The 27,518-nt window shown below is 43.8% G+C and overlaps 1 protein-coding gene across 3 annotated transcripts in view; it reads left to right on the plus strand.

Moving 5' to 3' along the window:
• Window positions 1-515: 515 nt before the first annotated feature.
• Window positions 516-27,518, plus strand: part of LOC100728849 (protein kinase C-binding protein NELL1-like) — a 510,642-nt gene continuing 483,639 nt past the window's right edge. For all 3 annotated transcript variants that reach the window (XM_063256784.1, XM_063256785.1, XM_063256786.1), the window contains exons 1-2: window positions 516-706; window positions 4,574-4,702. In XM_063256784.1, coding sequence (XP_063112854.1) covers window positions 652-706; window positions 4,574-4,702 — 184 coding nt within the window. In that variant the 5' untranslated portion in view covers window positions 516-651. The remainder of the gene's footprint in view (window positions 707-4,573; window positions 4,703-27,518) is intronic.

Consider the following 27,518-nt stretch of genomic DNA (forward strand, 5'->3'; position numbering starts at 1 on the left):
TGAGCGGGGACTCAGACACCGCGACCTCTGGTCCTTACCCTGACCAGATCCAGAGGCCTGACTTCTGAGCAAGGGACTGGCGCCCCTGGACCCGGGTTTCCGGAGGAGAACCCCCAGCCGCGTGGGTTCAGCGGCTCCGGGATGGCCTGGTGAACTGTGGCAACTTCCAGCCGGCGACAGTGGCGAGCTCAGCTCCGGGGGATCCCAGCGCGTGAGTCCGCTGGTCTCTGGCTCCTCCCTCTCCGCCGCGGGTCCCGGGACTCCGGCTCCGCTGCTCCGGTTGGGGGCAGCAGTCTCGTTTGCCACCAGCGTCTTTGAGCTCCTCGGGCGCAGGAAACCAACCGCCTCTGCCCGCAGCGCCAAGCGCAACCTGCCGGAGTGGCCGAGCCTGAGCTCCCGCTCAACGCCAAGGCAAGCGCAGCGGCGGGGCCCGGACGGAGCTGCGGTAGGGGCGGGCTAGGGGCGGGCTAGGGGCGGGGCTCCGTGCGGGGCGCGATCCCAGAGCCAGCGCAGCGCGCGGCGCGGCCCCGCCTCCTCCCCGCCGCCCCGGAGCCGCAAGTTTGGCGGCTCCGAGCCCTGCGCGCATTGGCACCCGGCACCTCTGTTCCTGCTGGCCTCGGTGCGCCTGCTCGGCAGGGACCCTCGGAAGCGATGCTCATGGATGTGCTTTTAGTTGTAGGGTTCTGCGTGTGTACTGCCAGGACAGGTAAGCAGGGCGGGGCGTGGGAGGGATTCGGGGAGTGGGAAGGGGGCGCACCGCGGCTGTGGCCTGCGTCCACACTAGCATAGGCAGATTGAGACTGAGCTCGGTGCCGCCCTGGGTGAGGTCAGCGGCACGGGTTGGTCCTTTAGATCTCTGTGCCCCGCTCGGGGTGAAAGGGCGACCGCGGACCTCGCGGGCTCACAGGGATACCGCGAATGTCCTCCTCTCCTGGGACGCGCCTGCCTGCGGGCGCTCGGGAGTGAGGGGTGCGGCCGCTCCGGAGTGAGGGGTGCGGCCGGGAGGTCACAGCCGGGGGCTGCTAGAAACCAGCTTTCTGGCTGCAGGGGGTCCAAACCTGCAGCAGGGCGGACCCGACAGGCCAGCGTCCCGGAACTTGGACGGTCCCAGGCAGGGGGCAAACTGCTCTCTTAGCCAAACCAAGACCCCAACCTGCTGAGAGGCACCCGGGGCGGGGGGACGGGCTTGGCCGAGCCTGAGAGGGGCCTGAGAGGGCGCAGCGGGGAGCGGGGACCCAAGACCAAGACCCTTGCTCTCTCCCAGGCCCCGAAGACTCCCAGGGCAACTCTCGGAGTATCCGTGCTCTCGCCGGCTTCTGCCCCAAGAACCGGGAGAACACTTTTATTTGGTGTGATTGCAGTAGCTGAGACTATGGGGAGATTTTCTGGAGGTCTAACAGAAGATTGCGGGGCGCGGGGGGGGGCGGGGGGGGAGCACGGACAACAGGCCTAATTGTCTCAAGTCCCCGCTCTGCTTTGCTTCTGGGGCTCCATTGTGGGGACCCCAGGAGCACTTCCTTCTGCTTCCACCGGCTCCCTTTCCCCAGTCCCCTGGGGCTCCAGCCCACGGTAGAGGCTTTCCATAAGAGCTACTAGGAGATGCTGGAAGAACCATGTGAGCTGAGGAGGGTTAGAAATAGGCAAAAAAGCAGGGGCTGCGGGGTCCAGAAGCCTGTCCTCTGGACAGGTTGGCCACTCACTTTGAACCCCAAGATGCATGCATGGGCATCTCCTCACCCCTAATCTTTTCCCCAGGGCACCCTGATTTTCCTTCTCCAGAGGTGCAGCGTCTTTCCTGGCCAGCAGGCAAGTTTATCTGGAAAGGGCCCCAGGAGGGGCACTGGCTCTTGGTTGGCTCAAAAGTTCTCTCTGCCCTTGGCCCAGGAGCCCCTCTTGGCTGTAGGATCCACGGATCCCAGGCCACTAGAAGCTTCCAGCTGGGACTGAGCTTTCCTTTTTGCTTAATCTGGAGCTTTACAGAGACATTTCTCCAGGGACAGAAGACCTCTCCCACTTTCTTTCTATGCAGCAGAGCTGCCCAGGCTGTAGTGGCCCTGAGACTCAAGTTGGCCTGGAGTAACTGTTTTGGGGAAGGGTGGGTTAATCTTTCAAAACTTAGAGCTCAGAGGCAGGGATGCTTCCTAGGAGGCGGAAGAGGACAAGCCAAGCTGGTGCAGAGCTGGGCGCCCCAGAGCAGGGAGAGCCAGGGAGAATCTGCAGACTGGGAAGAGCTGGATGGGGTCACTGTGCAACCTCAAGTGCGAAGTCCAAGGTGTCCAGGATCTGTGTGCTCATTATTGCTTTGACACGTTGACCCCCTGTCATGGTTTATGTTTGTGCCCCCCAGGTGTCATGAGTTTGCATTGTTCATTTGTGATGGTTCATTGTATAGTGCTTGGATTGATGGTGTCAGTGCTCCACCCACATAGGGGTGGAGCCAGGATGTGATGTAAGGGCAGGAAGAAGGTGTGTCTTTCTCTTTGCTGGTTTGAACTTGCTGTTTGCGGCTGCCATGAACTGCGGCCCAGCCATGCCCGCCTGCCTGGGAGCTGACTGAGTGTGGACTGAAACCTCCAAAAACTGTAAGAAATAAACTTTCCTTTCCCAACTTGGGCATCAGGTATTTTGTCTCAGCAATGAGCATAAAGTAACTAAGACACCCCCCCAACCCCCTCTAAGAGTGCACTGAATGTCTCTCCAGAGTGCATTGCTGTGGACCTTAAGCATACCATAGGCTTCTCTGTCCCATTGTCACGACCTTTCCATCTTGTAAGACATTGGTGGTAGGGGAAGGTTCATTCATGTATTTACTTCTTCATTCCACAAAGAGCTAAGTGTCTTGCTAGTTACCCAATATCATATAGAGAGGAAATGATTTGGTCCCTGACTACTGGGACCTTAGAGTTTAGCTGAGAATCCAGGTAGCAGCTGGGAAGCACATTCATTATACAGCTGGATGGGGTGAGGTGGGATTTTAACAAGTTTGTGTGAAGAAAATAGAGAGGGAAGGGGTGAGTTAATTCTGGGGAAAGGTGGAGGTGGTCAGGGAAGGTGACATTCCAGAGTTGTGTCTTGCTGGGCTTTGAGCCAGGTAAAGTGGGAAGCACTTTGTACAGGCAAGAACTCAGCAAAGCAGAGATACTTGCGGTGGCCTGACCCCACTCACTGGTTGTAGCTGTTGCCTGGAGAACTTAACTTTTCAGTGCTGCTGGGTCCCTTGCTACTTGAACAGCACAGGTCACATATTTGCTATACAAAAATTATCAGGAGACTCAAGGAGACAACGAAGAAATAACTTTGCCTTTGTACACTCACCGTTTCTTGAATTTGTATGTAGTTTTCTGTGGACAGCCTCTTTGATTTTGCTGGAAACCCACATTCCCACATCCAGCCTCTTCTATAGGGAGTGAAGACTGGCTGGTGATGAGTTTATTGGGATCCGAACAGCTGCTTGGAAAGTTTATTTTTCAAGTGAGAATTGTCATGAGGGATGTTAACAGTCCTAGATGAAATGAATATGTGGCTCATTTAGCGAGCTGCTGGGATATCACTGCCTTTTAATGGAAATGAGGGATGGTATCAGGCACCTTGTAATTAAGGCAAGGCTGCAGGGCGGCAGCAGTTACCTATGAGAAGATCTAGTGACAGGTGTCCTAAGGAGGCTGCGGACATTGTTCTTATTCTGGAAGCCTATGCTGGAGACCAGAGTTAAGATAGGAGATGCTGTTTTTCAGTTTTTGTTCTTGTTTCTGGATAAAAAATAATCTGGGACTTCCGGCACATCACTGATAATGAAACCTTAGAGGCTACAGGAATGGTGGTTTCCATGAGTTTGGAAGTGGTGAGTTACTTGAACTGAAGGATTATTCTCCCCTTGCTTTCCTGTTTGCTTTGTCATCAGGGTAGGGAGTGGAGGGAGTACTGTTCCAGAAACATCAGTGTCCCAGGTGCCCAGGGGAACTGCTGTTGCTGCCACCTGCTGGACGGGAGAGATTTTTTTTTTCTTTTGGAAGCCATTCCCAGGTGGTTTATTAATTATGAATTGAATAACTGAGCTATGAAAATGAGCCTCCAGGGATGTAAAATATTGGCTCACTTGAAACAAACAGAGAGCAGCTTCTTCAAGGAAACTGCTTCTGGGGTGTTCAGAACTGATCAAGTGGTCATGAAATCCTGCTGTTAAATGAGGTCTCACAATGTCTTTCCGGAGTCATTTTATTCCTCATGGACCAGAAAAACAGCGTTCACCGTGGTCCATAAAATGGATTAGATCTGAATTGAGCCAGAAGTAAGAGGGGCTGCTTGGTGCATTCTGAGTTCTGAAAAATGTTTGGCTCTGAGGATTTGGGGGGATTATCTGTGTAATGCAGAGAGGGACTGGGAAAAGGCACAGAGAAACTGTGCTATCAGAGGGGCAGTGGGAAGAGTTGTTTTCTCTTACTCTCCAAGGACTCTCCAACACTCTCCATTGGCTTCCTTGTATTCCCCACCACGCCCTGCCTCATGGTCTCTGTTCTGTGTTGCTGCTAGCCTCCTGCCTATTATGCCAAAACAGTTCTTTGTTGCTTTCCAGTGGTTGGCTCTGGGCTGGACCCTGACCTTCAGATGGACATTATCAGCGAACTTGACCTCGGAAACACCACCCGTGGAGTCACTCAGGTGTCTGGACAGCACAATGGCAGCAAAGCGTTTTTATTTCAAGGTAAAAGGACTTCTTCCTTTGCATGGGACAGAGCCGGGGGGAGTGCTGGTCTGGGGAGTGTCCACTGGTGGGCCTTTGTTTGGTGGTCGCCTTTGCTAGTTTTCTTGGGTTCTAGTCCATAAGAGCAATGAGATGTGCAGCAGGGTTCTGAGAGTGGGAAGAGGCGTCGGGGGGGCGTGGTGGAGAAATGTTTGGTTTGGTCATAAAATGGCTGCCTGGGGATTTTAGTGGAGAGTTAAAGGGTAATGAATTTGGGAGAACTTTGGAAAACTATTGGCCCACTATGTTATTTTTGCTGGCGATCTCTTCAGCCATTATCTGTCCCTTTACCTGTGTGTATACCAGTATCCGTCATCTCCCTGGTAGACCATGAACACAGTAGATACTATGGCTGTCTCTGTTAACAGTCCAGCTTTTCTTCTCCTTTCACTGTCACAATGTCTAGTGTACATTTTGGAACAACTGGGATGAGGGAAAGGAGAAAAAAAGGAAAAGATACGTGTGTAGGGATACATATATAGATGTATGTGTGTATGTATGCAAGATAACTATACTACTGATCCCTGTTAGTTCATCAAACAAAACAGTTTGTGCTGTCATTGTTTGATTGTTTGATCATTTTTATGCCTACATCTTGTAACCTGAACAACTACTTCTAAGATAACAATATCAATGTATTAACTAGTGTTAATTTCCTACTATTTTTTTGAAATTGTGTCATTTCTACCATTTTTCTGTTTTGCTGTTTTTTAAAGAACATTTTGCTTTCATTGTTTGATAACAGTACCCAATATATTAACCATTGTTACTTCCCTGTTACATTGTCTTGAAATTCTGTCACACTATAAGTGAGCTTACCCAGCCCTGCCCATTATAAAGTTGATTACAATTCATGAAATCACTCAGTGAGCATTTATAAAGACAGTGTTCAGTGGTTCTGAAAAGGATGGGCTCTGGAGCTTTACTGCTTGGGATCCACATTAGCCCTAATTGCTCTGAGACTTGGGTGATTACTTAGTTTGATTTGTTCTCATCTACAACAATAGATCCTTGCTAATGCTAACGCTACCTACCTCGTATGGTGGCTACGGGGATTCAGAGGCAGCCTGGGAGAACAGCTACACTAATTTTAGGCAGAAGGTAGAAGGTAAATTCTATCTTCCCTTTTGGAGTTCCTTTCCTGTATTAGGTAACATGCTAACAGTAGGGTTACCAGTAAGAGTACATAAGAGGCAGCCCCTGCTCTAAAATGTAATGAAGGAAAAAGTCATTCCACAAATCCTTGTCAAAGATTAATACAGGCACGTCTGACCTAATTGGAGAGGCGGTGGTTTTAGAGAAAGGACACCCTGAGAAAGTGGTTTATCAGCAGAGAGTGGACCGCATGAACTGGCAGCCTCCTGTAGGAATGGGTGGGGCTCAGGGAAGTCTGGGCAGAGGAAATAGTACCAAGCATAAAAGTCTAAAGGTAGAAACCAGTAGAAAGGCTCGAAAGGTGGTGAAAGGCTAAGTGATATTGGACCTGGTGAGCAGAACCAGCATCCTGACGCTGTGAGTGAGTGTGAGAGTGCTGGGGATTTACAGCCAGTGTCCATTCCGGGAGGTGGGAGGCCAGGTACTTGTTATTAAGCACTGTAAATAGCTCCCCTCCCTGTAGGCCATATTACTGGTCTTGTACTATACTTTCACTGAGGTGGAGCCTTTGTTTAGGTTAAAGCAGAGAGGCAGACTGGTTGCATGTGGTAATAAGGCGGCTGGGATTTTTCTCTGAAAATGCCTGGCAGTGTTCTTTTGACACAGCCTTTTAAGAAGACAACAAAAGGATTTTTTTTTTTTTTTTTTTTAAAAGAACGACTGAACCAACATTACGGAATGAGATCCATGTGTCCCCTGGGCAGATCACTCAAGGGTTGTTAGTGACACATAGCAATCTATAGATCTAATGAGAGTGCAGATTTGTTACCTTGTACTTACTAAAGAGTTGGAGAAATTCTGAAGCTGGGCATGGGAAGTGAATACAGACCAGATCACTTTTCTTTTTGCACTGTATGTGGTCTACACAGTCACTCTTGAGAGTCCATGCGATTCTAGATGTAAGCAAGGCTGCTATGAGCCAGGTTTGGTTGGTGTTTAAGCCCCAGCATCCATACTTTTGCTCCTTGGAGCCAGCCTTGTGCATGGTGCACTGTAAATGGTTAATAAAATGTTTGCAATAAGTTAAAATTTTTCTTTGTCCTATCTACCTGAAAGAGGCTTGTTCCTGTGTTATTTATCATTCATTCATGTATATTCTTTCATTCATTCTGTAAGTGTGGGCCCGTTGGCCTGAGAAGTCTGCTCTCTAATCTGTGTGTTGTCTACTTTTTAAATCTGTTCCTAGGATGTCAGCTAGGCTGCAAGAGCTGGGAGAGCTTTTCATCTTTCTTGCTAGAAGATTAACTTCATTCTTGGAGTCTGAGGAGGCTTTTCCATGTATCCCATCTCTTGTTGATTATACTCGGTGCACCTGGGCAACCCAAGATAATTTTTGTTTTCAACAACTACAGTTTGGTCACATTTACAAAATCCTGTTTGCCATGTGAGGTGACATATTCACAGTTCTGACATTAGCTCAAAGACATCTGCATTATTCTGCTTTCCCCAAAATCTGCTCTCTGCCCTCCAAAGATTCATGTTGGTCCCTCATGCAAAATAAATTCACTGCATCCCACTATCTCCAAAAGCTTTGAGCATTTAATTTCAGCTCAGAGTCCAAAATCTCTAGTTGGGAATTGGGAAAATTCCACAACTCATCACTCAAGCTGTTTTATTCAGTTGTTGTTTTGGGAGGAAATTCTGCTCTATTTGTAGACCTGTGAAGCTAGAAAATAAGTGTCTATTTCCAGCATATAGTGGTGGGACAGTATGGAGCACCTGCTGTGGAAGGAGAAAGGAAGGAGCACAGGAGTCACCAGTCCAAAGTAGCTTTGAGGTCAAGCTGTGTGAACTTCATTGTGTTTCATATCCTGGGAGTAACCTTTGCCTTCTGTGCCTGTAACTCATTCCTTGGGGACACCACTGAGTTTTTTTTTTTTTTTTTTTTTTTGGTAGTATCAGGGATCGAACTCTTGGCCTCATGCTTGCCAAGCAGGCATTTATGCCACTGAGCTAAATCCCCAGGCCCACCACTCAGTTTTCATGAAGGACAGCATGTATTTGCAGACCAGTAGTTTCAGTCGTTGTTTTTGAGACATGGTCTCCCTAGGTAGTCAAGGCTGTCCTCTCATGGCAAACCTCCTGCCTCAGCCTCCGGAGTGCTGAGATTACAGGTGTGCACTACCCTGCCCAGATGCAGACAAATAGTTTTACTAGCCTGTTTCCTGCCTGCAGAGCTGAAGAATTTTGGGGATTTGTCAGCAATCTTTCATTTTATCCTTTCTGTTCCCTCCAGTTCAACCTGGCAGTGTTTTTGTTGGTATTTTTAAAATAACATTTTGAATATTTTTAAAATTACATTTTGATTTTTGATCAGCACATAAAAATTTTATATATCTATGGGATGCAGTGAGACATTTCAATATCTGTGTACAATGTGTAAAGATCAGATTAGGGTCATTGGCATCCCTCACCCCAGCTATTTATCACTGCTTCATTTTGGCAAATCTTCTCTGCTAGTTATTTTGAAATCTTCAACTTATACTTGTCGACCATAGCTGTGCCACTGTGCACTGCACCCCGTCATTACCCAGCCTCTCTCTATCTCTTCCTCTCCCCTTCTTTCCCAGCACTGTGGAATCTGTGAGGTCAGCTTTTTGGGGTCCACAGATAAGTGAGGACGTGATGGTGTTTGCCTTCTGTTGCTGACTTATAACACAGCACGATGTTGTATAGTTCCTTCCACTTTCCAAATGTCACTCTTTTTATTGAGGTGACAGACTAGTACTCCATTGTTGAAGGATACAGTTGATTTGTCCATTCCTCCGTCTGTGGACCCTCAAGTGGATGGTGCATCTTGCCTACTATTAATAATGGTGCAGTAAACGTGTAAATGCAGAAGTGTCGTGGGCCCATCAATTTCAGTTGATTTGTGTGCTACTTCTAGTGCCTTTGAGGGCTCTCCATGCTATTTGTTGTCTCCGCCAACTGTCTGAATGTTTCCCATTTTGGGCATCTTCAGCTGCATTTGATGACAGCTGTTCTAATGGGGTCAGATGATAACTCATTACAATTTTCATTTGCCTTTTCCTGCTAATTAGTGAGACTGAACATTTTTCATATGTGTTGGTCATTGTCATGGTTTATGTTTGTGTCCCCAGGCCTCATGAGCTTGCATTGTGTATTTGTGATGGTTCATTGTATAGTGCTTGGATTGATGGTGTCAGTGCTCCACCCACTTAGGGGTGGAGCCAGAATGTGATGTAATGGCCGGAAGAAGGTATATTTTTCTCTTTGCTGGTTGAAGCTTGCTGTCGGCAGCTGCAATGAACTGTGGTGCAGCCATGCCCGCCTGTCTTGAAGCCAACTGAGTGTGGACTGAAACCTCCAAAAACTGTAAGAAATAAACTTTTCCTTTCCCAACTTTGGGCTTCAGGTATTTTGTCTCAGCGACGAGTAAAAAGTAACTAAGACAGAAATTTGGTACCGAGGAGTGGGGTCCTTTGCTGTGACTATACCTGGCTATGTTTTTCAAGAGGCTTTGGAAATGGCTTGTGGGCGGAGTTTGGAAAGGTTTGGACATGTCGTCCAGATGCATAGAGCTGGAGCAGTGTAGGCTGTTCTGTAGAGGAGATTCTGGCCAGAGCTCCAGAGATCAGAAGGCTGATAGAAAGCCTCATGGTAAAGACCAGGCTTGTGAGGTTTCTGCTGGGAAGAAGGACTGCATTGGTTGTTGGACTCCACATGATGTGTGTTATGGCTTGGCAGAAAGTTTGTCTGCATTTTGCTCCGGCCCAGAGACTTTGCCTGAGACTGAGACAAAGGGCAATGGACTGATTAATCTTGAAAAAGAAATTAAAAAGCAACCAAATGTTGAGGCTGTGGCATGGCTATTGTTGGCAGCTTTTAGCCAGCTATATGTTTCAAATCAAGAGCAAAGAGCCCAGCAGGATAATGTACAATGCTGTGAGTTTGGCCTGAAGGAAGATTCCAGGAAGAGTGTGGATTGTAAAGACAGAGTTGAGATTTTAATTCCTGAGGAGAAACAGAGAAATAAGAAAGATGGCCCCAGGGCATCCCAGGAAGCAAGTCCCCACCCTGTGCAGCCTCACAGCAAAGATGAAAAATTTTTCTCAGAGGAAAAAGCTACAGAGTGCCAAGCCCCAGAATGGCGACATAGGCCAAGTGAGGTTCCAGAATGGCGACAGAGGCCAAGTGAGGTTCCAGAATGGTGACAGAGGCCATGTGAGGTCCCAGAATGGCGACAGAGGCCACATGAGGTTCCAGAATGGCGGCAACACAGAGAAGCTTTTCATCACAATCAGGTAAACAGAGCCCCGCTATCCAGGCAACTGACCCCTACAGCCAAGAAAGAGAAAAGCCTGGATACTGCTTCAGCTAGCAGCAAACCTTGGCGGCATCCACAAGGTGCTGATTTTAGGTGCAAGGAAAATGCACCAATTCTGAGGGTAAAACGGCTTCCACCTCGATTGCAAAGGGTCTGGGAGGCCAAGCAGTGTGCCCCTGAGAGGACAATTTGTGAAGATGTAAGGGTGAACCCGAAGGTGCAGTGGAGACCCCAGAAGTTTGGAAAAGCCAGCAATGTGGATGATCCAAGGGAAGCTGCAAAAAGAGAGCAGAGAAGATTTAAGAGAAAAGCTGCGGGAGTTGAAATCGCTGGAAGTGCCCTGGGGGTGGAATCACCCAAGCCTTTGGAACTTGCAACCAGATTGCTTCAGATGCTGAGTGTAGAACTCTAGGACTTAATGTTTGCCCTGCTGGATGTTGGACTTGCTTTGTTTCCAATGCTTTCTATTCCCCTGTTTGTAACTTTTGGAATGGTAATGTTTATCTTGTGCCTTTGCATTTTAGAAATATTTAACCTTGTTTCATTTGTACAGGGGCTTACAGTTAAGAGTTTGCCATAGATCTTGGAGATTTGGGACTTTGACTGTTTCAGCAATGCTGAAACTTAGGACTTTGGCAACTCTTGGAGGTGGACTAAATGTCTTTTGTATAAAGGATGTACATGAGTCCTGGGGGCCAGGGGTGGAATGTCATGGTTTATGTGTGTGTCCCTCAGGCCTCATGAGCTTGCATTGTGTATTTGTGATGGTTCATTGTCTAGTGCTTGGATTGATGGTGTTACTGCTACACCCACTTAGGGGTGGAACCAGGATGTGATGTAATGGCAGGAAGAAGGTATGTTTTTCTCTTCGCTGGTTCAAGCTTGCTGTCGGCAGCTGCAATGAACTGTGGTCCAGCCATGCCCGCCTGTCTTGAAGCCAACTGAGTGTGGACTGAAACCTCCAAAAACTGTAAGAAGTAAACCTTTCCTTTCCCAACTTTGGGCTTCCGGTATTTTGTCTCAGCGATGAGTAAAAAGTAACTAAGACAGTCGTTTATATATATTCTTTAGAGGAATGACTATTTAGGTCATTTACCAAATTTTTAATTGAACAAAGTTTTGTTTTTGACTCTTGGGCCTGGATGGAAATAACCTGATACCTGATGGCAAATAGTTCACAAATATTTTCTCATGCTCTGTAGCTTTTCTCTTCATTCTGTCGCTGGTGTGCTTTGTGGTGCAAAAGTTTTGTAGTATGATGCAATCCAATTTGTCAAAGTTTGGGGGTCTTTGTTTCTGTGGTACTGGGGATTGAAACCAGGGTCTTAGCACTGAGCTGTTCCCCACCTTACAATATATTTATTTTGAGAGAGGATCTCACTAAGTTGCTAAGTTGGCCAGTTGGGATTTGAACTTGCAGTCTTCTTGCCTCAGCCTCCCAGAGTGCCAGGTTTGCAGGGGTGTACTGCCACGCCCAGACTCTTCTGAGGTCTTGTCCCAAACACCCTTGTCTGTTCCTATGTCTTGAGGATTTCTCCTGTTTCCTTCTGCCTGTTTCATAGTTTTGTGCCTTACATTTAAATAGTTGATCAATTTTGAGTTGATTTTTGTATCTGATGAGATATATGGCACTAGTTTTATTCTTTTGCATGGTGCTATTCAGTTTCCCCAGCACCATTTGTTGAAAACTTTTCCATTTTCCAGTGTATGTTCTTGCTGCTGTTGTCAAGAATCAGTTGGCTAAAAACATGTGGATTTATTTCTGGGTTCTCTTCATTGGTTTATATCCATTTTTATGATGTGCCTTGCTGTTTTGGTTAATATAGCTTTTTGGTATGTTGAAATGGTAATATTTTCAAGAATCTTTGAGGTCTACTATATAACAGGGATTCCAAGTTTACTGGTCTTGGGTCCTTCTAAGCCTTCAGTGGCAACACTTTCAATGCCTGTGTTTTCACTAACAGTCTGTTCACAAAGATTTAAATAATTTCTACCACAATAGCTTGTTCCTTACCAAGCTCTTCACATTCCTCTGAGCCCTCCCCAGCAGAGCTGTCAGCTGCCTGCTGAAGGATGCTAGGCATTTCTTTATGATGCTTTTCAGAACATTTCTAGGTTCTGCTCATTACCTCAAATCAAAGTGTCTCCCACAATTTAGGTACCTGTTACAGCAGCACCCACAATCTGTGGTCTTTTCCTGTTGCTGCTATAGCAAATGATGGCAAATTTATCATCATACAGTTCTGGAGGTCATAATTTCAAAATGCACCCTGTAGGTCTGAAAGGAAGGTGCTGGTGGAGCTGTGCCTCTTCCTGTTGGTCTACAGGGTCAAAAGGTCACTGCCTTTCAAACACTTCCAGAAGCTGCCAGGCTGGCGGCAGCACTCTGGTGTTTGTACCTGTTGTCAGGTTTCTTTGTCTCTCTGTTGCTGTCATCACATGGTCTTCTCTGGCATTCAGTAGTTGCCCCCCCACTCCCCAACCAAGGATCCTGGTGATGGTACTGGGCTGACTCACATAATCCAGGATCATGGCTTCATTTCAACACCCATAATTTAATCACAGCTGCTAAGTCTCATCTGCCCTGCAAAGCAACATATTTACAAATTCTGGGAACTAAAATGTGGATTCTTTTTGGAGGTTCATTATTCTGGTTACTCATTGCTAAGTAGAAAAATAGAACATTATCATGTTTCCAGAATATTCCAATTAAGTCTGTTTCTAGTGCACTACTTCCCAGTGTAAGTATATTGTGAAATGTATCTTTCTGTGTTTTTAACAAAATATAAGAGTTTGTAATAAATATATGATAACAACAGATTTATATTTTACACTTGAAAATCTCAATTTCAATGCTCACTTTTTTCAATGCTCACAATGATCAGTATATCCTGAGCTTTTATTAAAGTTAAAAAAGCAGTGTCCTTAAATTATTTCATGCAGTCTTGATTAAATATTAGATTAATGCTTTAGTGAGGTATAATTAGCTTACAATAAACCATACATATTCAGACTATATAGTATGGTAATTTTGATATGTCAACATACCTGGGACACCATCACCACAGTCAAAATAAACATAGTTATCGTCACAAAAGACTTTACTCTTAATTCCTCCCAGATGCCTCTCAGAGCTGCTGGGCTGCTTCTGCATCTTCAAAGAAGCATCAACCTGCTTTCTGTCACTGCTGATTAGTTTATCCTTTCCACAATTTTGTATATATATGGAAACATGTAATGTGTCCTTTTTTGGTCTAAATTATTGTAAGCTATAAAGGTCTTTTCTTATAGGAAGTAGATAGTTGCATTTTACCTTTTTATTTTTAAACCAATAAGAGACTCTCAGTCTATTCATCAAATATTCTTGTGTTATTCTAGGACATAGTTAAGTACCGGGAAACATTTCAGGCCCTTGAATTTCTACTTGGGTGATTTATTGGACAGGCCCAGTGAAACACTAGTGCTAACAGTAGTCAAACTAAGTATTTCCCATCACTGAGGCAGTATCTTCCCATGGACTGTACCCACAGCACCTTGTGAATTATGAGAGTGTCCTTTGACTGCTAGGAGTAGCTGCTGTTCCTGGTGCTGTGTATGCATTGGGCTCTGTTGGTGATTTGACTTGCTAGGGTAATTTTTACATATTAAAGGAGGCCTGTATTTCTTTCTGTGCTGCCACCTCAGTGCTTGTATTTTGTCCTGTGAAATCGGGTGCTGTCATCTCCCCGGGGCTCAGCTTCCTCCTTTCCATGCAGAGACACTGCTGAGCTCCGCCTGCATTGTCCCTGCTGGGCAGCAGCCCGGAAACTCACAGAGTGGGGAGCTAACTGACTGCAGGGCTCATCTCTTCCCTGTGCAGCGGCTCAGGGATCGCTGCTGCTCATTGATTGATGTTTAATGTCACAGAAACTGCTGTCATCCAGTACTCATAGTAAATCTAAATTCAAATTAACTAAATTATATAAAATTAAAATTCATTCCTATGGCCACACTAGCCATATTTCATGTCCTCATTTGCTCTGTGTGGCTAGAGATTACCTTAGTGGACAGTATAGGTCTAGAGAGGCACAGGGAGTTTCACTCTTTCATTGCAGCTCAGGTGTACTGGGAAGACTGTAAGATCTTCTTTTTCAAAGTTAATTCATAATAGTAAATCGCCTGCTTGAAAAACATGAGGTTTCAAGTTCAATCTCCATACCAAAAAAAAAAAAAAAAAAAAAAAAAAAAAATTCATGATAGCGTCCAGCAAGCTATGAGGCTTCTTGTCTCACAGTGTCTAAATTTACTCATTGATAAAGCAGAGGGGAAAATAGGACCTACTGTAATGGTGGCACCTGGGAGGCTGAGGCAGGAGAATTGCCATGAGTTCCAGGACAGCCTGGGCTACCCAGGGAGTTCAAGGGCAGGCTGAGCTACATAGTGAGACCCTGCCTCAAAACGAGGGTGGGTGTGGCTCAGTGTAAAGACTTTGCTCCTCATAGTGTCACCTAGCATGTAAGCTGTAGTGAGGATGGGGTGGATTAAAGCACACAAGGTACCAAAGCGGAAACAGATTCAGGATGAGCTCTTTTCGGTGTAAATCCGTGTGTTCTAACATGATGGGGTTCAGCTTTGGCTTTTTCATGTGCTTTGTGTGTTACTGTCAGATTGCAGCCTGCACAGGTAGATTAGGAGAGTGGGGAAAGCAGCAGATGGTGGAGGGGCAGAGCATTAGAGGTCAGCACTTTATGTGTGAACTTATTTCAGTCTCGCTTTAAACATATAAGATAGGTGCTATTGTTACCTCTTTTTATCAGGGAGTGAATGGAGGATTGATGTATCTCTTCCTGTCTCTAAGCCTCCGTTTCCTTGTTTGGAAAGGGGATGATGATACAAACTACATTACAATGTGTGGGAAAGCACGGTTACAAAATGTATAAAAAGAGCAAAAAGTCTAAAAAGAAGCTTATTATTTTGCTTATTTCTGTATTTATTAACATCTCACCGTTCTTTCCCTGGCTGTAAATTGATGCATGTTTGGGAAATGAACATTCCTTCAAATGTTAGCTGATTAACAAAGCTGATAAATTTGAGTAGAAAACTCACTTCATAGAAAGCACATTTACAGCACCAGCTACAAGCCTGATAGGATTTATTTTAAGATTAGCTGAAGTTTTTAGAGTCATCTTTGTCGCTGCTGTCTTTATGTAGTGCAAAGAATTGAAGTAGAATTTTTTTGGTCTTCTTGCTTAAAACACGTATATTTTATTCGGGATTGTGGGCGGTGAGGGGAGAATGAGTGTTTCAGTGTAGACTGGCACGATGTTCTCTAAGTGACAAAATCCCTGAACACCAGCATTAAGTCTTCAGAAATCGTTTTTCAGAACCTCCGCTTTGCTTTGAGTGGGACTCAGAGATGATCTGGGGGTTGGAAACGCTGATTCTCTCTGCTGGTGTCTTAAAGTTAAATAGTTGGGAGAATGTGTCCAGTGGGGCTTCCTTTCTAAAAGCAAACTAGAATGTGCGGGAATGCTTCTTTTCTTTTTCTTTTTTGACTGCTGGAGAAAGTGCTACTTTTTGGGCATGCTGTTTAAGAAGAGTTTCTAAAGAAGGAATGGAACAGTGTCTGTTAGTATCTTGTTTCATGTGCCAAGGTAGAGCAGAGTAACTGGGCTAGTCCAGGGGAGGATTCCAAGCATTCAGTGCCTCTTTGCCTTCTAGGCTTTGAGCTGGATACTGGGAAAGGGAGAGGAATACGGTGAAGGTTACAGGCTGGGGAGGTGCAGAGTCCAGAAGGGCACCTCAGTGTGGTCTCAGATGCTCCATGGGGAGATGACGTCTGGCTGTGTTTGTTCGGGTGTGAATAATGTCCCAACAAGATGGAGAGTGGATTCTTGTCACTGCCTGACCTGGGGGAGACTTCTGTGGGAGGTGGCATCCATGTAGGACGCTGACAGGGGTGAGTGTGTGACTTCTGTGCACAGGAGCACTGCCCGTGTGCCATCGTGTTCACAGAGCAGTGCTGTAGGTTTAAGCTGCAGTTTTAAATGCTCAGAAAATCTGAGTAAGAGGGAGCTCCCCAAAGGGTTTGTTTAATGTTGCTCTTCCAGATTTCCTGCCACCCACTGCTGCCCAAGTCTGAACTGTTTTTTCTGTTGATTGGATGCACCTAGTCGCTAATTGCCTCTGGGAGCATTTAGAAGCCAACCTCAGTTTGAATGGAGTGATTTAGTATAACTTTGCATTTAATCAGTTAGTGGAGTGGTTCCATTCACATACCAGTGTCTCCCCAACATAGGGGACTTCTGCTCTTGCCAAATAAAAACTCCATCAGTGAGTTTTTAAGTCCCTCTATGGGATGAATCACCATCTGTGCAGGCTTATTCTGGAAGATCATTAAGTGGCTATGTGATTACCTATATATCATAGAGCAAATAAACTCTGTATTTATTTCCCAATCTGCACACTCCCAACATCTGCCCTGAACTCCATTTTCTGTCATGCTTCTCACATCAGATAAGGAAAGTAGAGATGCGAAGGAGAGGAGAGAAAGAGAGAGAGAGAGAGTGGGAGGGAGGGAAGGAGGGAAGGAGGGAGGGAGGGAGGGAGGGAGAGAGAGAGAGAGAGAGAGAGAGAGAGAGAGAGAGAGAGAATGGAAAATGGTAAGGATTCTTTCTTCTAGGAACTCTAGAGATAGCAGCCAATCCCATACACACAAAGTGGCTTTGGGCCAACTACTTAACCCCATGGAATTTGTTTCCTCTTTGTACATTGAATAATAGTGGTAATGTCTAGGATGCAAAGTTCTAAAGGATTAATTTAGATGATATAAATTCATTGTGAAACAAAGAAATTTAAATTTTAATTAGTATTGTTATTAATAGTGTTGTAAAATAGTTTTCCATTACATAAATATACTGCAAGCATCTGTTCTCTAGGAGCTCTAATAGCAGCAAAGAGATCAGCAAAGGACAATAAACAAATACATGAGGGTAAGGTGTATTTTTGCTTGGATAACTTCAAAATATGTACACTGGAGCTGCAGAAAGCATTCCTATTTTATTTCTCTCAAGGAGTGTATATATTTGCATTTATCTACTCTGCTTAAGTCCTACTGAGAACTGATAACTGAAGACTGGAGTAAAAAGTATTACCCTGCTGCTTCATTTGGTCCTTCCACCGGCCTTTGTCTATGTGGACTAATTTCCTGTCATTGTAGGGGTGAGGGGATGGAGGCTTGGAGTTCTAGGAGCTCCCCTGTGACCACACAGGGTAGCTGTGGTTGTGGACAGAGGATTTATGCTCCAGGGCAGTCACCTACAGTGTGTGTCTCAGCCCCTCCTCCTGGTGGCTGGTCCCCTACTCCATAATTGCAAAGTGCAGGACGGGCAGCAGGACAGAGCTACACCACCACATAAGAGACACCATGGAGTCTCCTGCCAAATAACTTTTGACGTATATTTTAAACCAACCAGAATGGGTGGTGGTCTTGCCTGGTGGCGAATCCTATTTAATAGGATTCTCATCATTCTCCCAGTTGGAAAATGGGCTGCTGCACACCTAGAGCGAACATTTGACAATCTGGCTGCATAAAGAGTGCATGCAGGAAAAGTTGAGCTAACAGTGGGACTAAGTTTTAGTAGGCATTGATTTAAAATCTAACCTCCATGGCCGTTTGTCCAGGTTTATATTTTTGGGAGTGGATGGTGGGAGAAGTCGATTGGCATTGACTGCCATGCTCTTTGATTAATGATTTGATTCTTAATTGAGATTTATCCTCACATATTCAGACTAGACTATTTTTTGTGGGAATGCATCCCTAAAATTAGCATGTAAATCAGTGGGAAAATTACGTGATATGCAAATATTTTACGTGATATGTATATCTTTTCATGGATGCAGCCAATGTGTAAAATGGAGCCAAGCTGCAGTGATAAATGAGGCTGGGTCTGTCCCCATGCTGTAGTCCGTTAAAGGTGACTCCACACAGACTTCTTGGTACCATGAGGCAGCAGAGCACATGGGGTCCACCTGCCTGGTGACCCAGGCTATAACCTTGTCTCTTTTACTTGTGATCCCTGGCTAAGTCACTGAACCTCTCCCCACCTCTGTCTTCAAAGTCATAGACTTTTTAGCTTGACAGGGAATTGTTTTGCAAAGCAGACATACAAACAAGGCACAAGCACAAAAGATGATATTAGCAACAACCCTGTAGTTGTTCCCCAGCATCCATAATTTGCTTAATGTGCATAACATCTTTAATAAATGGTTGTAAAATAAACTTAAGGCCCTGTGTTTGTCTCCAAGCTCTTTTTATTTTCTGACCCCACCCACCCACGAAGGCCATTACTAATGTGGTTCATTGGTCTATTTGTGTGTATGTATGCCAGCTAATAGAGTACCACATTTATATATTTGTATGTGTCCCTGTGCAAGATACGCTACAGACATGGCTGACTGCAGTCTTCGCAGACACACTGCATAGTTTTAAGTCCCAGCTTTGACTATTACTGTGTAGTCTTGGACAAGTGTTTTTCTTGTTTTTGTACCTGGAATTGAACATATGACCTTGTGCTTGCTAGGCAGGTGCTGTGCCACTGAGCTATATCCCCAGCTCTTGGACAAGCTCATAAACTTCTCTGCCTTCCCCATTTGTATTATAGGTAAATTAAACATTCTTCTGTTTTTCTGTGTGGGTTAAGCTACTTGATTCACATAAAAACATTATGGAACATGTAGCAAACATTTCGCAAATGTTAGCTGATTTGTGTGGTTTCCAAAATTATGTGTACAGTCTAATACAGTGTGGGTCTTTCTGAAACCTGTTCTTTGGAAGAGGCTTGTGTCTGGTTTATTAGTTTAAATTTCTGCATACCTGAGTGTTCAGCTAACTGCCTACTCATGGGTACTTGACTTGGTTCAGATGCTTGACAAACAGTATTGTGTTGTACAGCTTTGTGAATGTTTCCTGTTCACGGCTCATAAGTTCTTGAGATATGAAGTGAGATTAAAAACATACCGTGAATATTGACATTAAAGAACTTGTAACATTGGAAGACATATTACCACTAACCATGAATCCCCTCAAGTCTTCTGTCATCACTTAAAGCACTATTATCCTCTCATTCTTTCTGCCTTCTGAAGTGGTTTTGCAAGTCCTCTTTCCTGAGTGTCTTTATTTGTACTATTATGGTTGCCTTCATGTCCTGAATGGATTCAAAACTTTTACCTTTTATGATCATTTTGACATGGACAAGATCCAGTCAAGATCTGCGGGGTCAGATCTGGTGAATAAGGCAGATAAGGCACCATAATGTTCTATATGTAGAAATTGCCGGAAGCGTTTTGAACTGATTTAGGAAACCAGTGCAGACATTAGAAGACACCTAAGAGGGCTTGAGGAGCTGCATAGGAAAGGGATGAGAACAAGGGGTTGAGTAAGGGGGAGTTTTGAGGGGCATAATGCAGCATAGTTTTTACTGTAATATGTTTTTATTTAAACTTTCACTGCAGTTTTTATCAGGCTTCATGCACACTTCACTATAGGAAAGATTCTTTTTTACGTTAAAATAAAAAATACAGTCAATGATAACAGAACTTCAAAACAGAATAATAGGGGATTAACAGTGGTTAGTATGTTGAATGTTGTTGCCTTCAAATAGTTTTTTTTTTCAGATTACCAGATGTATTCATGAGAAAAAAAAATCAAACAATGAAAGCACAAAATGTTCTTTTAGTTAGGCTAACAGAGATTAGTAGTAATATATATATATATATATATATATATATAGTAGTAATATATATATATACATATATATATATATATATATATAGTCTTTTTTCATCTTTCTTTTTAAAATTTTTTTAAAAGAGGATAAAATCAAGGAAAACAAATCAGAATAAAACCAATCAAAACAAACCAGTATAGTTTCAAAACATTACAAAATCAACAACAGTTACCATAATGCCTTTTGCTGACTTCAAAGTAGCTGCAGATAACTTTGAACATAGTAAAAGTCGAACAAAACAGAATAGAATGAAAATTATAAAAATAAAACAATGAGTATAATAAAGGACTTCAGAACAAGACAATGCCAAATCCAAAATGGCTACAGTAATGTCTCTTGCTGTCTGTGAAATAGCTGCTTAGGCCAGCAGATATAGCAAAATCAAGCAAAATAAAAGAGAATAAAATCCAACCCAACAAAACAATGAAAATGATACAGGACTCCAAAACAAGATAATAGGGAATTAACAGTGGCTACCATCTTCAGGAGGAGATCCCCCTAGATGCCACACTGTGTACCACTCTCCTCTGAACAGATGATCAAACCACTGGCTGTAGACCTGCAAGGTCAGTGAAACACCAAACACCACAAGCATCACATTGCATTTCTCCTAAATAGCTATCATCATAGCCTGTGTTTCTCCAGATCAGCCGGTCACTTCTGGGGTGGGGGAATGGTACTTCTTGTTTGCCAGACCATGTCAAAGGGGACTAGGGTGTGGCTGTCCTGCTCTGTTGGCAGCCCATGTGTGGTGCTGGTTACAGGGCGGGGTTGTTTCTTGGTGGGGGCTTGTTCTCTCTCCCCGCAGACTGTGAATGGCACTGCCTCATGGGGAAAGGCTTGAGTCTGGCTTCCCTTCTTTCTTTTCTCCTTTCCCTCATCCCAGTTGTTCTTTCCTTTTTAGCCATATCCTCCCCTTCTACTTTCACAATATCTGTTGTACATTTTGGATCCCACTAACTCTTTCAGTTTAGGGGAGACAACATGATGCTCACCTATGTGAATCTGAACCATTTCACCCCTGAGCATGATCTCAAGTTGCATCCATTTACCTGTAAGAGCCTCACGATTATCCTCCTTTATAGCTGATTAGCACTCCACTGTATAATAATACCATATATTTCTTTTCCATTCTGCGATTGGTTGGCATACTACTCCCGCTTTTTTCTGGGTTCTTAACACATGGAGTGTTGTTTTCTCTCCTTTGACTTTTGGTCTATTAATTTCCTTTTGAGTTAAATGTGCTTCTTGCATATGGCATATTGATGGATTTTGTTTATTGATCCACTCTGGTTGTGTTTCTTTTTGTTGGTGAATTGAGGCCATACATAAATTTTTATGATTGATACATATTGGCTTGTCTTTATCATGTTATTTTCCTGCTGTGGTTCCATATTTCCCCCCATTTCATTACTTTCTTTGCTTTGTGATTTCTTTCTGTTCTTGTTCTTGAAATTGTGGTCATTTTTATCTTTCTTGAATATCTTTCAGTACTCTTTGTGTAGGATTGGCTTGGTGGTCATGAATTCCTTCAGTTTTTTCTTATGGAAGTATCTTATTTCCCCATTAATTTTGAAAGATATTTTTTCAGGGTACATCAGTCTGGGTTGAAAGTTGTTTTCTTTCAGGATTGGAAATACTTCACTCTAAGCTCTTCTTGACTTCATGTTTTATGTTGAGAAGTCTGCTGTGGTCCTGATGAGTTTGCCTTTATAGATGATGTTTTTCTTTTCTCTAAAAGCTTTTAATATTCTGTTCTTGTGCTGAATTTCTGGGATCTTGATTATTATATGTGTGGGTATAGATTTATTTTAGTTATGGGTAGTTGGAGTTCAGCATGCCTCACTTATCTCTCTCAGGTCTTTTTCCTATGCTTGGGAAGTTTTCTGCTATTACTTCTGTAAATAGTCTTTTTACATCATTGTGTTTACTCTTGCTTTTTGCTGACATTTGTTGGCCTTGAATTATTTTTCTTTGTGTTGTCTTGCAGCTGTGGAACTGTTATTTCCTGGTTCCTTACTTTTTTTTAAAGAGATCTTTCCTTTCATGATCGCTAGTTGCAATCCTCTCTTCAAGGTCTGAACGTCTAACCTCAGCCTTGTGTGAGTGGATTTGCCTACTTTTAGTGGAGATTTTCATTTCCTAGATACCTCTTTGGATCTGTTTCTTGCATTCTAATTCTTTCCTGTATTGCCCACTCAAAGTTTCCATCATTTTCCTGTATTCCTTGCTCTTTTTCTTTGATTCTATGTCTTTAGTTGTGCTCAACAATTCTTCCATTATGGTTGTCATTTCTTCTTTTATCTGACGTAGTATTTCTGATCTGGTTTATAGCCTCATGAAGTTGTTTCTTCACTTCAGTTGCTATCATTTCAGAAATGTCAAGTGTGCTACTTCCAGTTTATTTACATCTGTGACTCTTGGCCTTGCTCTGTGTGTGCTGGAGGTCTGAGATCGCATTTTGCTTCTTTGTCATGACAGTTTTCTGGGTTCCTCTGGAATAATGAGTTGTGGAGTCCCAGGTGCACCCCAAGTTGGCTACCTCTCTGTGGTATGAGGGACTGGACCAGGCACCTAGGGTTCTCTGTACCTAGTTTCCCAGGGGTGCAGTGGGGTGTGGGGCAGAATTCTCAGGACCCATGTGGATACACTGAGACTCCCCCGATGTTGGCCATTCGGCTGGCTGCTTCTTGGTCCGCACTGGCTACTGGCAGGCAGGTCCCATGATGGAGGTTGATGGGCTTTCAGGGGTGTGGCTGGCTATATGGAGAAGATTCTTTAAGGGAACCCTTAATGTCCAGTGGTCTATTAATTCAAAATCCTATGCTTCATCTCCCCCAGTGATGGAGATAACACCACAACACGAGGCAGCAAATACTGTTTTGGAATACTCTCCTAGGACAGTTTAGAGAAACGCTACTGTTTGCTAATGCAGATCCCCTCTAGGGGTCCCCTCCACATCACTCCAGTTTAACTGGCCACTTTTTGGTTGCTTGAGTACTTCAAGGTTTTCTTTGATTAATCTTATCATTCTTATTCTTGCCCAGAACTCCTCCTTGTCTTTACACTTTTTATTTTTGGCTCTCAGTTGCTCTCTGGTTTCAATTTAAATGTTACTTCTTTAAAGAGACTTTTTTGGCCATCTTATTTTTAAGGATCCTCCATTTGTTACCTGTCACTACTTCTTAAGTCCTTTAGTGTGCTTGGCATAAATTTAGATTACTTAGTTTCTCATTTGCCTTCCATTTTTTGTACCTCTAGAAGTCTTCAGCATTACTTAGTTTGTTTTCCCTCACAGATCAGTATCTCGCACAACATTTGACATGTCATTGGCAATCTAAAAAGGTTTGCTCTGGTAATAAATAAAGAAATGATTTGACAAAGCACTTGTGATTATAGTGAAAAAGTCATGAGATATTTTCTCAAATATTTGTGGATGGTTTTCCTTTCTCCTTTCCTTTTGCTAAGGTGAACGTTTCTGCTTAGGTTAGTGGTTCCCAACAGGACTCCTTTTCCCATTCCCCTGTCATTTTCCCTAAATGGGATTCCTGACCATTGGTCCATAACTCTTAATGCTGTTTGCTGTCTGGAGCTGATATATAGGCTTCCAGCGTGGTCTCACTTGGACACACCAGCATTTTCTCCTTGTTCAAGTTCCTGTTTCCATCAGTGCAGCTCTGTAGTAGTATTAATTCATAGTGCAAGTACTGTAGACCAAGACGCAAGGAAGTTTGTTTGTTTTTGACATTTCTGTTAATCTCACACATCTCACTGCTTGATCTCTGACAGTTATTCTTTTGTATCCACATTTATGTCTCTTACGTTCACTATCGTTAAATTTCACTACTCTCTTTAAAAGAAGAAGAGTGTACTAAATCATCAAGGCTGCTTGCCATCTTTAAAAGTAAAAGTGATTCTACATCAGTGTGGATCATGGGATGGCTTTACATGTACCCTGCTCAGGTCTATGGCCACACGCCACATGTTCATATCAAAACTTGAAATGTGACTTGTGTAACACAGAAACTGAATTTTACATTTTGTTTTATTTTAATTATTTTAAGTTTAAAGTTTGGATAGCTACTGGAATGTATGATGCAGCTCCAGAGAAAATTATTTCGGTTTAAAAAATGAAATGGTGTGGATGAGCTGTGGGGAAAGCGCCAAGCTGATAGGACAGCATTTTCTCTGTCGGAGTCACTTCTCCTCTGTTCTTTCATTTAACAGATTTTCCTCCTTTCTTTCAAAGGCAAGCATCAGCTGTGTGCCCACCACAGTGTATGTTTCTGATTTTGAAGAAGACAGTTTTGTCCTCCCCTCTCGAGAGGTGCTCTGTCTAGTGCAGGGATCTGTGACTGGTTGCTTTTTAGAATCAACTGGGAAACTTAAAAAAAATCTTGGTGTAAGGACTAGGAATATAGTTCAGTGGACCCCTTTCCTAGCATGTGCAAGGTCTTTGGTTGCGTCTCTAGTGTTACACACTAACACCCACTGCACACCTCCACACACATATGCACACCATTCTGAGGCTGAGGATCCACCTCAGAGATCATAATTTATCTGATAAAAGTTGGCCCCAAGACCTTGATAGCCTTGAGAAAGTTTGACTAGCTGCTCTAATTGGCAGTCAGATGGGAGAATCTCTCTTCATCTAAGGGAAGGGAAGTTTCCTTCTTAATAAACAGGTAGGGGAGTCATGTTTGAAGTTCCATTTTGGTGGAAAAGTTGCTGGCATACTCTAAAGTGTTCCAGGGGTACTCTTCTGTGGGCTGTTCCTCAATCCCCAAGAAGCAGACCTGATGGTTCATGAAGTCAGCTGCACAGCCTTACTTGATATGTAATGGTACAAAACTTGCAGACGTTTCATCAAGAGAGGCTTGATCTTATTTTACTTTAAATTTTAAAAACGTATGATCCCCTGGCAAATGTATTTCTAGTCTTCAAATCAGACACTCCTGTCCAGTGTTTTATGTATCTGTAGTCTTAATCAGTCCATGTGCTTGCTGTGGTTTCTCTAGAACTCAGCCTCAATGAATAGAGAAGGAGGAGCCAAATGTTTATGGGGCTGGGCAGAAAGTTGAGTAGGTCCTTTTAGCTAGGAGGGATTCTGTGGCTATATCACTTAACATAGGCTCGGGGTCACTGTGGGAATAACAACCAGGTTCTCTCTGTGTGCTCTTTACGGATGTCTGAGACTTCTGCAGCACGCTGACAGAATATCCTTTATGTAGATCAGTGCTTCGTATTGTGACAGAAAAAAATGAGAGCATGACAGAGCATCAAACGGCCTCTAAAGCTTTGTCTTGCAGTATTTTGCTTTTCATTTAAAGCAAGTTCTATGGCCATGCAGAGAATTGACCTCCCCCAAGAAAAGGCAGCAAATATTTGTGAATAATAATAGTTTATTGCTGTTTTCTCTTCCTATCGCAGGTATTTGGTTCAGTGTCATTTCTATACAAAATATATTTTCCACTGCCCCTCTGTAGTGAGACCATATAAAGAAGACATCTAGTCATGGCGAGAAGAACAAAGGCTGGCATCTTGTGATGCAACTTTACATAAAGTATTTATTTGACTCCTCTGGCTTGGGATACTCAAAAACTAGAATGACCAGTTATCTGCTTCCCATCATGTGCAGTGTAACAGGATCAGTATCACTGAACTCAGTACTGTTTTGGCAAACGGAAAGAATGGAAATATACAATGGTGACTTGTAGAGGAATGTTAGAATTTACTGGGACATATGTGGTAAAGACTCCTGTCTTAGGGAATGTGTTGGTCAGCTTTCTATCATGATAAGGATATACCTGAGATAAAGTTAAATTCTGCCTCTTGATTTTGGAGGTTGCAGCCGATGATAGATTGGCCCTGTTGTTTTGGGCTGGTGGTGAGGCAGCACATTATGGCAGAAGGATGTGGTAGAACAAGACTACTTGGTTTATGGTGAGGGAGCAAGACAGTGAAGAAGGGATGAAGGTCCACCCCCACCCACTTAAGACCACCCAATCACTTAAGACCACCCAATCACTTAAGGCCACCCAATCATTTTAGACCACTCCCCCATTCACTTAAGACCACCCAATCATGTAAGACCACTCCCCCAATAACTTAAAGACCTCCCTTTAGGTTCCATCTCTTACTGGTTCCACCATTCCCACTAGAGCCTCTCAGGGGAAAAAGCTCCTAACACATGGGTCTTTCAGAAGCAGACTAAGCAGGGATCAAGTATGTTCATCTGCCCTTTGAAAAATAGATCTCCAGCTCATTGCTTCCCAAGGGCTATTTGTGTTGCTTTTGGGAGGACAAGCAGTCTCCCTTTTCTGTTATAGTTTGTTACAGCTGAAAGACCTTGCCAGTCCCCTTCTCATCCCTAGGTGGACAGAAGCTTGAGGGCTATTTTGTTTCCATATTCCTTCCTCTTGTCATATTGTAGTGTGGGCCTTTGGCTATAAAACAAGGGTAAAGATAGTTAATTTTAGTCATCTATTTAATTCCAGTCAGATTTGTGTACCAAGAGCCATGCTCGCAATTAGTTTTGTCTACCTGGATCTATCAGGCTTTCATGAAAAGCCTGAATTTCCCCTTCCCATGTTTTCCATATAAACATTTACTGCCCTTCTTTAAGTTGTTCAAGTTTTCACAATGGTGGGATGTCTGACACCTTGTTAGGTGCAGAGGAAAAGTTAGAATTTAGTCAATATGAAGAGTTTTAAAGTTTCATTTTCATTTTTCAGTTGTGTCTCGTCTCTATCCATCTCATCCGTCCTGTGCTTGAGGACTTCCCATCTGTCTGATGCTGTGCTGACCTGGGCAGATTCCACAGAAGAAATCTGGAGCACTGAGTGTGGAGAAGAACTATGAGTTGCCTTTTTCAACACTGGAGATTATTGAACCCAGGACCTTGTCACTGAGCTACTTTGCAGCCTTTTAAAATGTTTTATTTTGAGACAGTGTCTTCTTGAATCACTTAAGTTTCCCAGGCTTTGCTCCAATGTGTGATTCTCATGCCTCAGCTTCCCAGAGTGCTGGTATTACAGACATTCACTTTTATCTGACTTTATATCCTGCTCTGATGTGGTGGTTGGGACAGCAGACTGTGTGAGGAGCATGGTCAGCAGGGAGGAAATTGGATGCATTATCGATGCCTGAGGGATCAAATGATGAGATTGTTTGGGCCAAGGGAGAAAGACAGCAGCTGTTCCATCTCTGGATCGAGTCCAGTGTATTGGCAGCTCTGAAAATGCAGGGGCGTGACAGATTTCCAAGAAGGACCCCTGGATTCCTTGAATCCCATAGGACCTTATTGATAGCTTCCTCCATGATAAATCATTAAAGAGCTTGATGCTGAGACTGTGGGTGACAGGCAGTGCTGAGCTTTGAATTCTCGTCCTTTAGGAAATAAAAATGTAGTTGGGAAATAAGTAAACACATGAAAGGTTATTAACGCTGTTTGACTAAATGATAGAAGATTGATGCTTTGCTGAAAAGAAATGGTTACAGCTCAGAGATCTTAATTTGGAGTCCAGGAAAAATCAAAAGGGAGCCTGTGAACCCCCCAAATTGCATG

The sequence above is a fragment of the Cavia porcellus genome, unplaced genomic scaffold, assembly GCF_034190915.1.
Source record: "Cavia porcellus strain 051 isolate PalLab524CR breed Dunkin Hartley unplaced genomic scaffold, mCavPor4.1 scaffold_9, whole genome shotgun sequence".
NCBI lineage: Eukaryota > Metazoa > Chordata > Mammalia > Rodentia > Caviidae > Cavia > Cavia porcellus.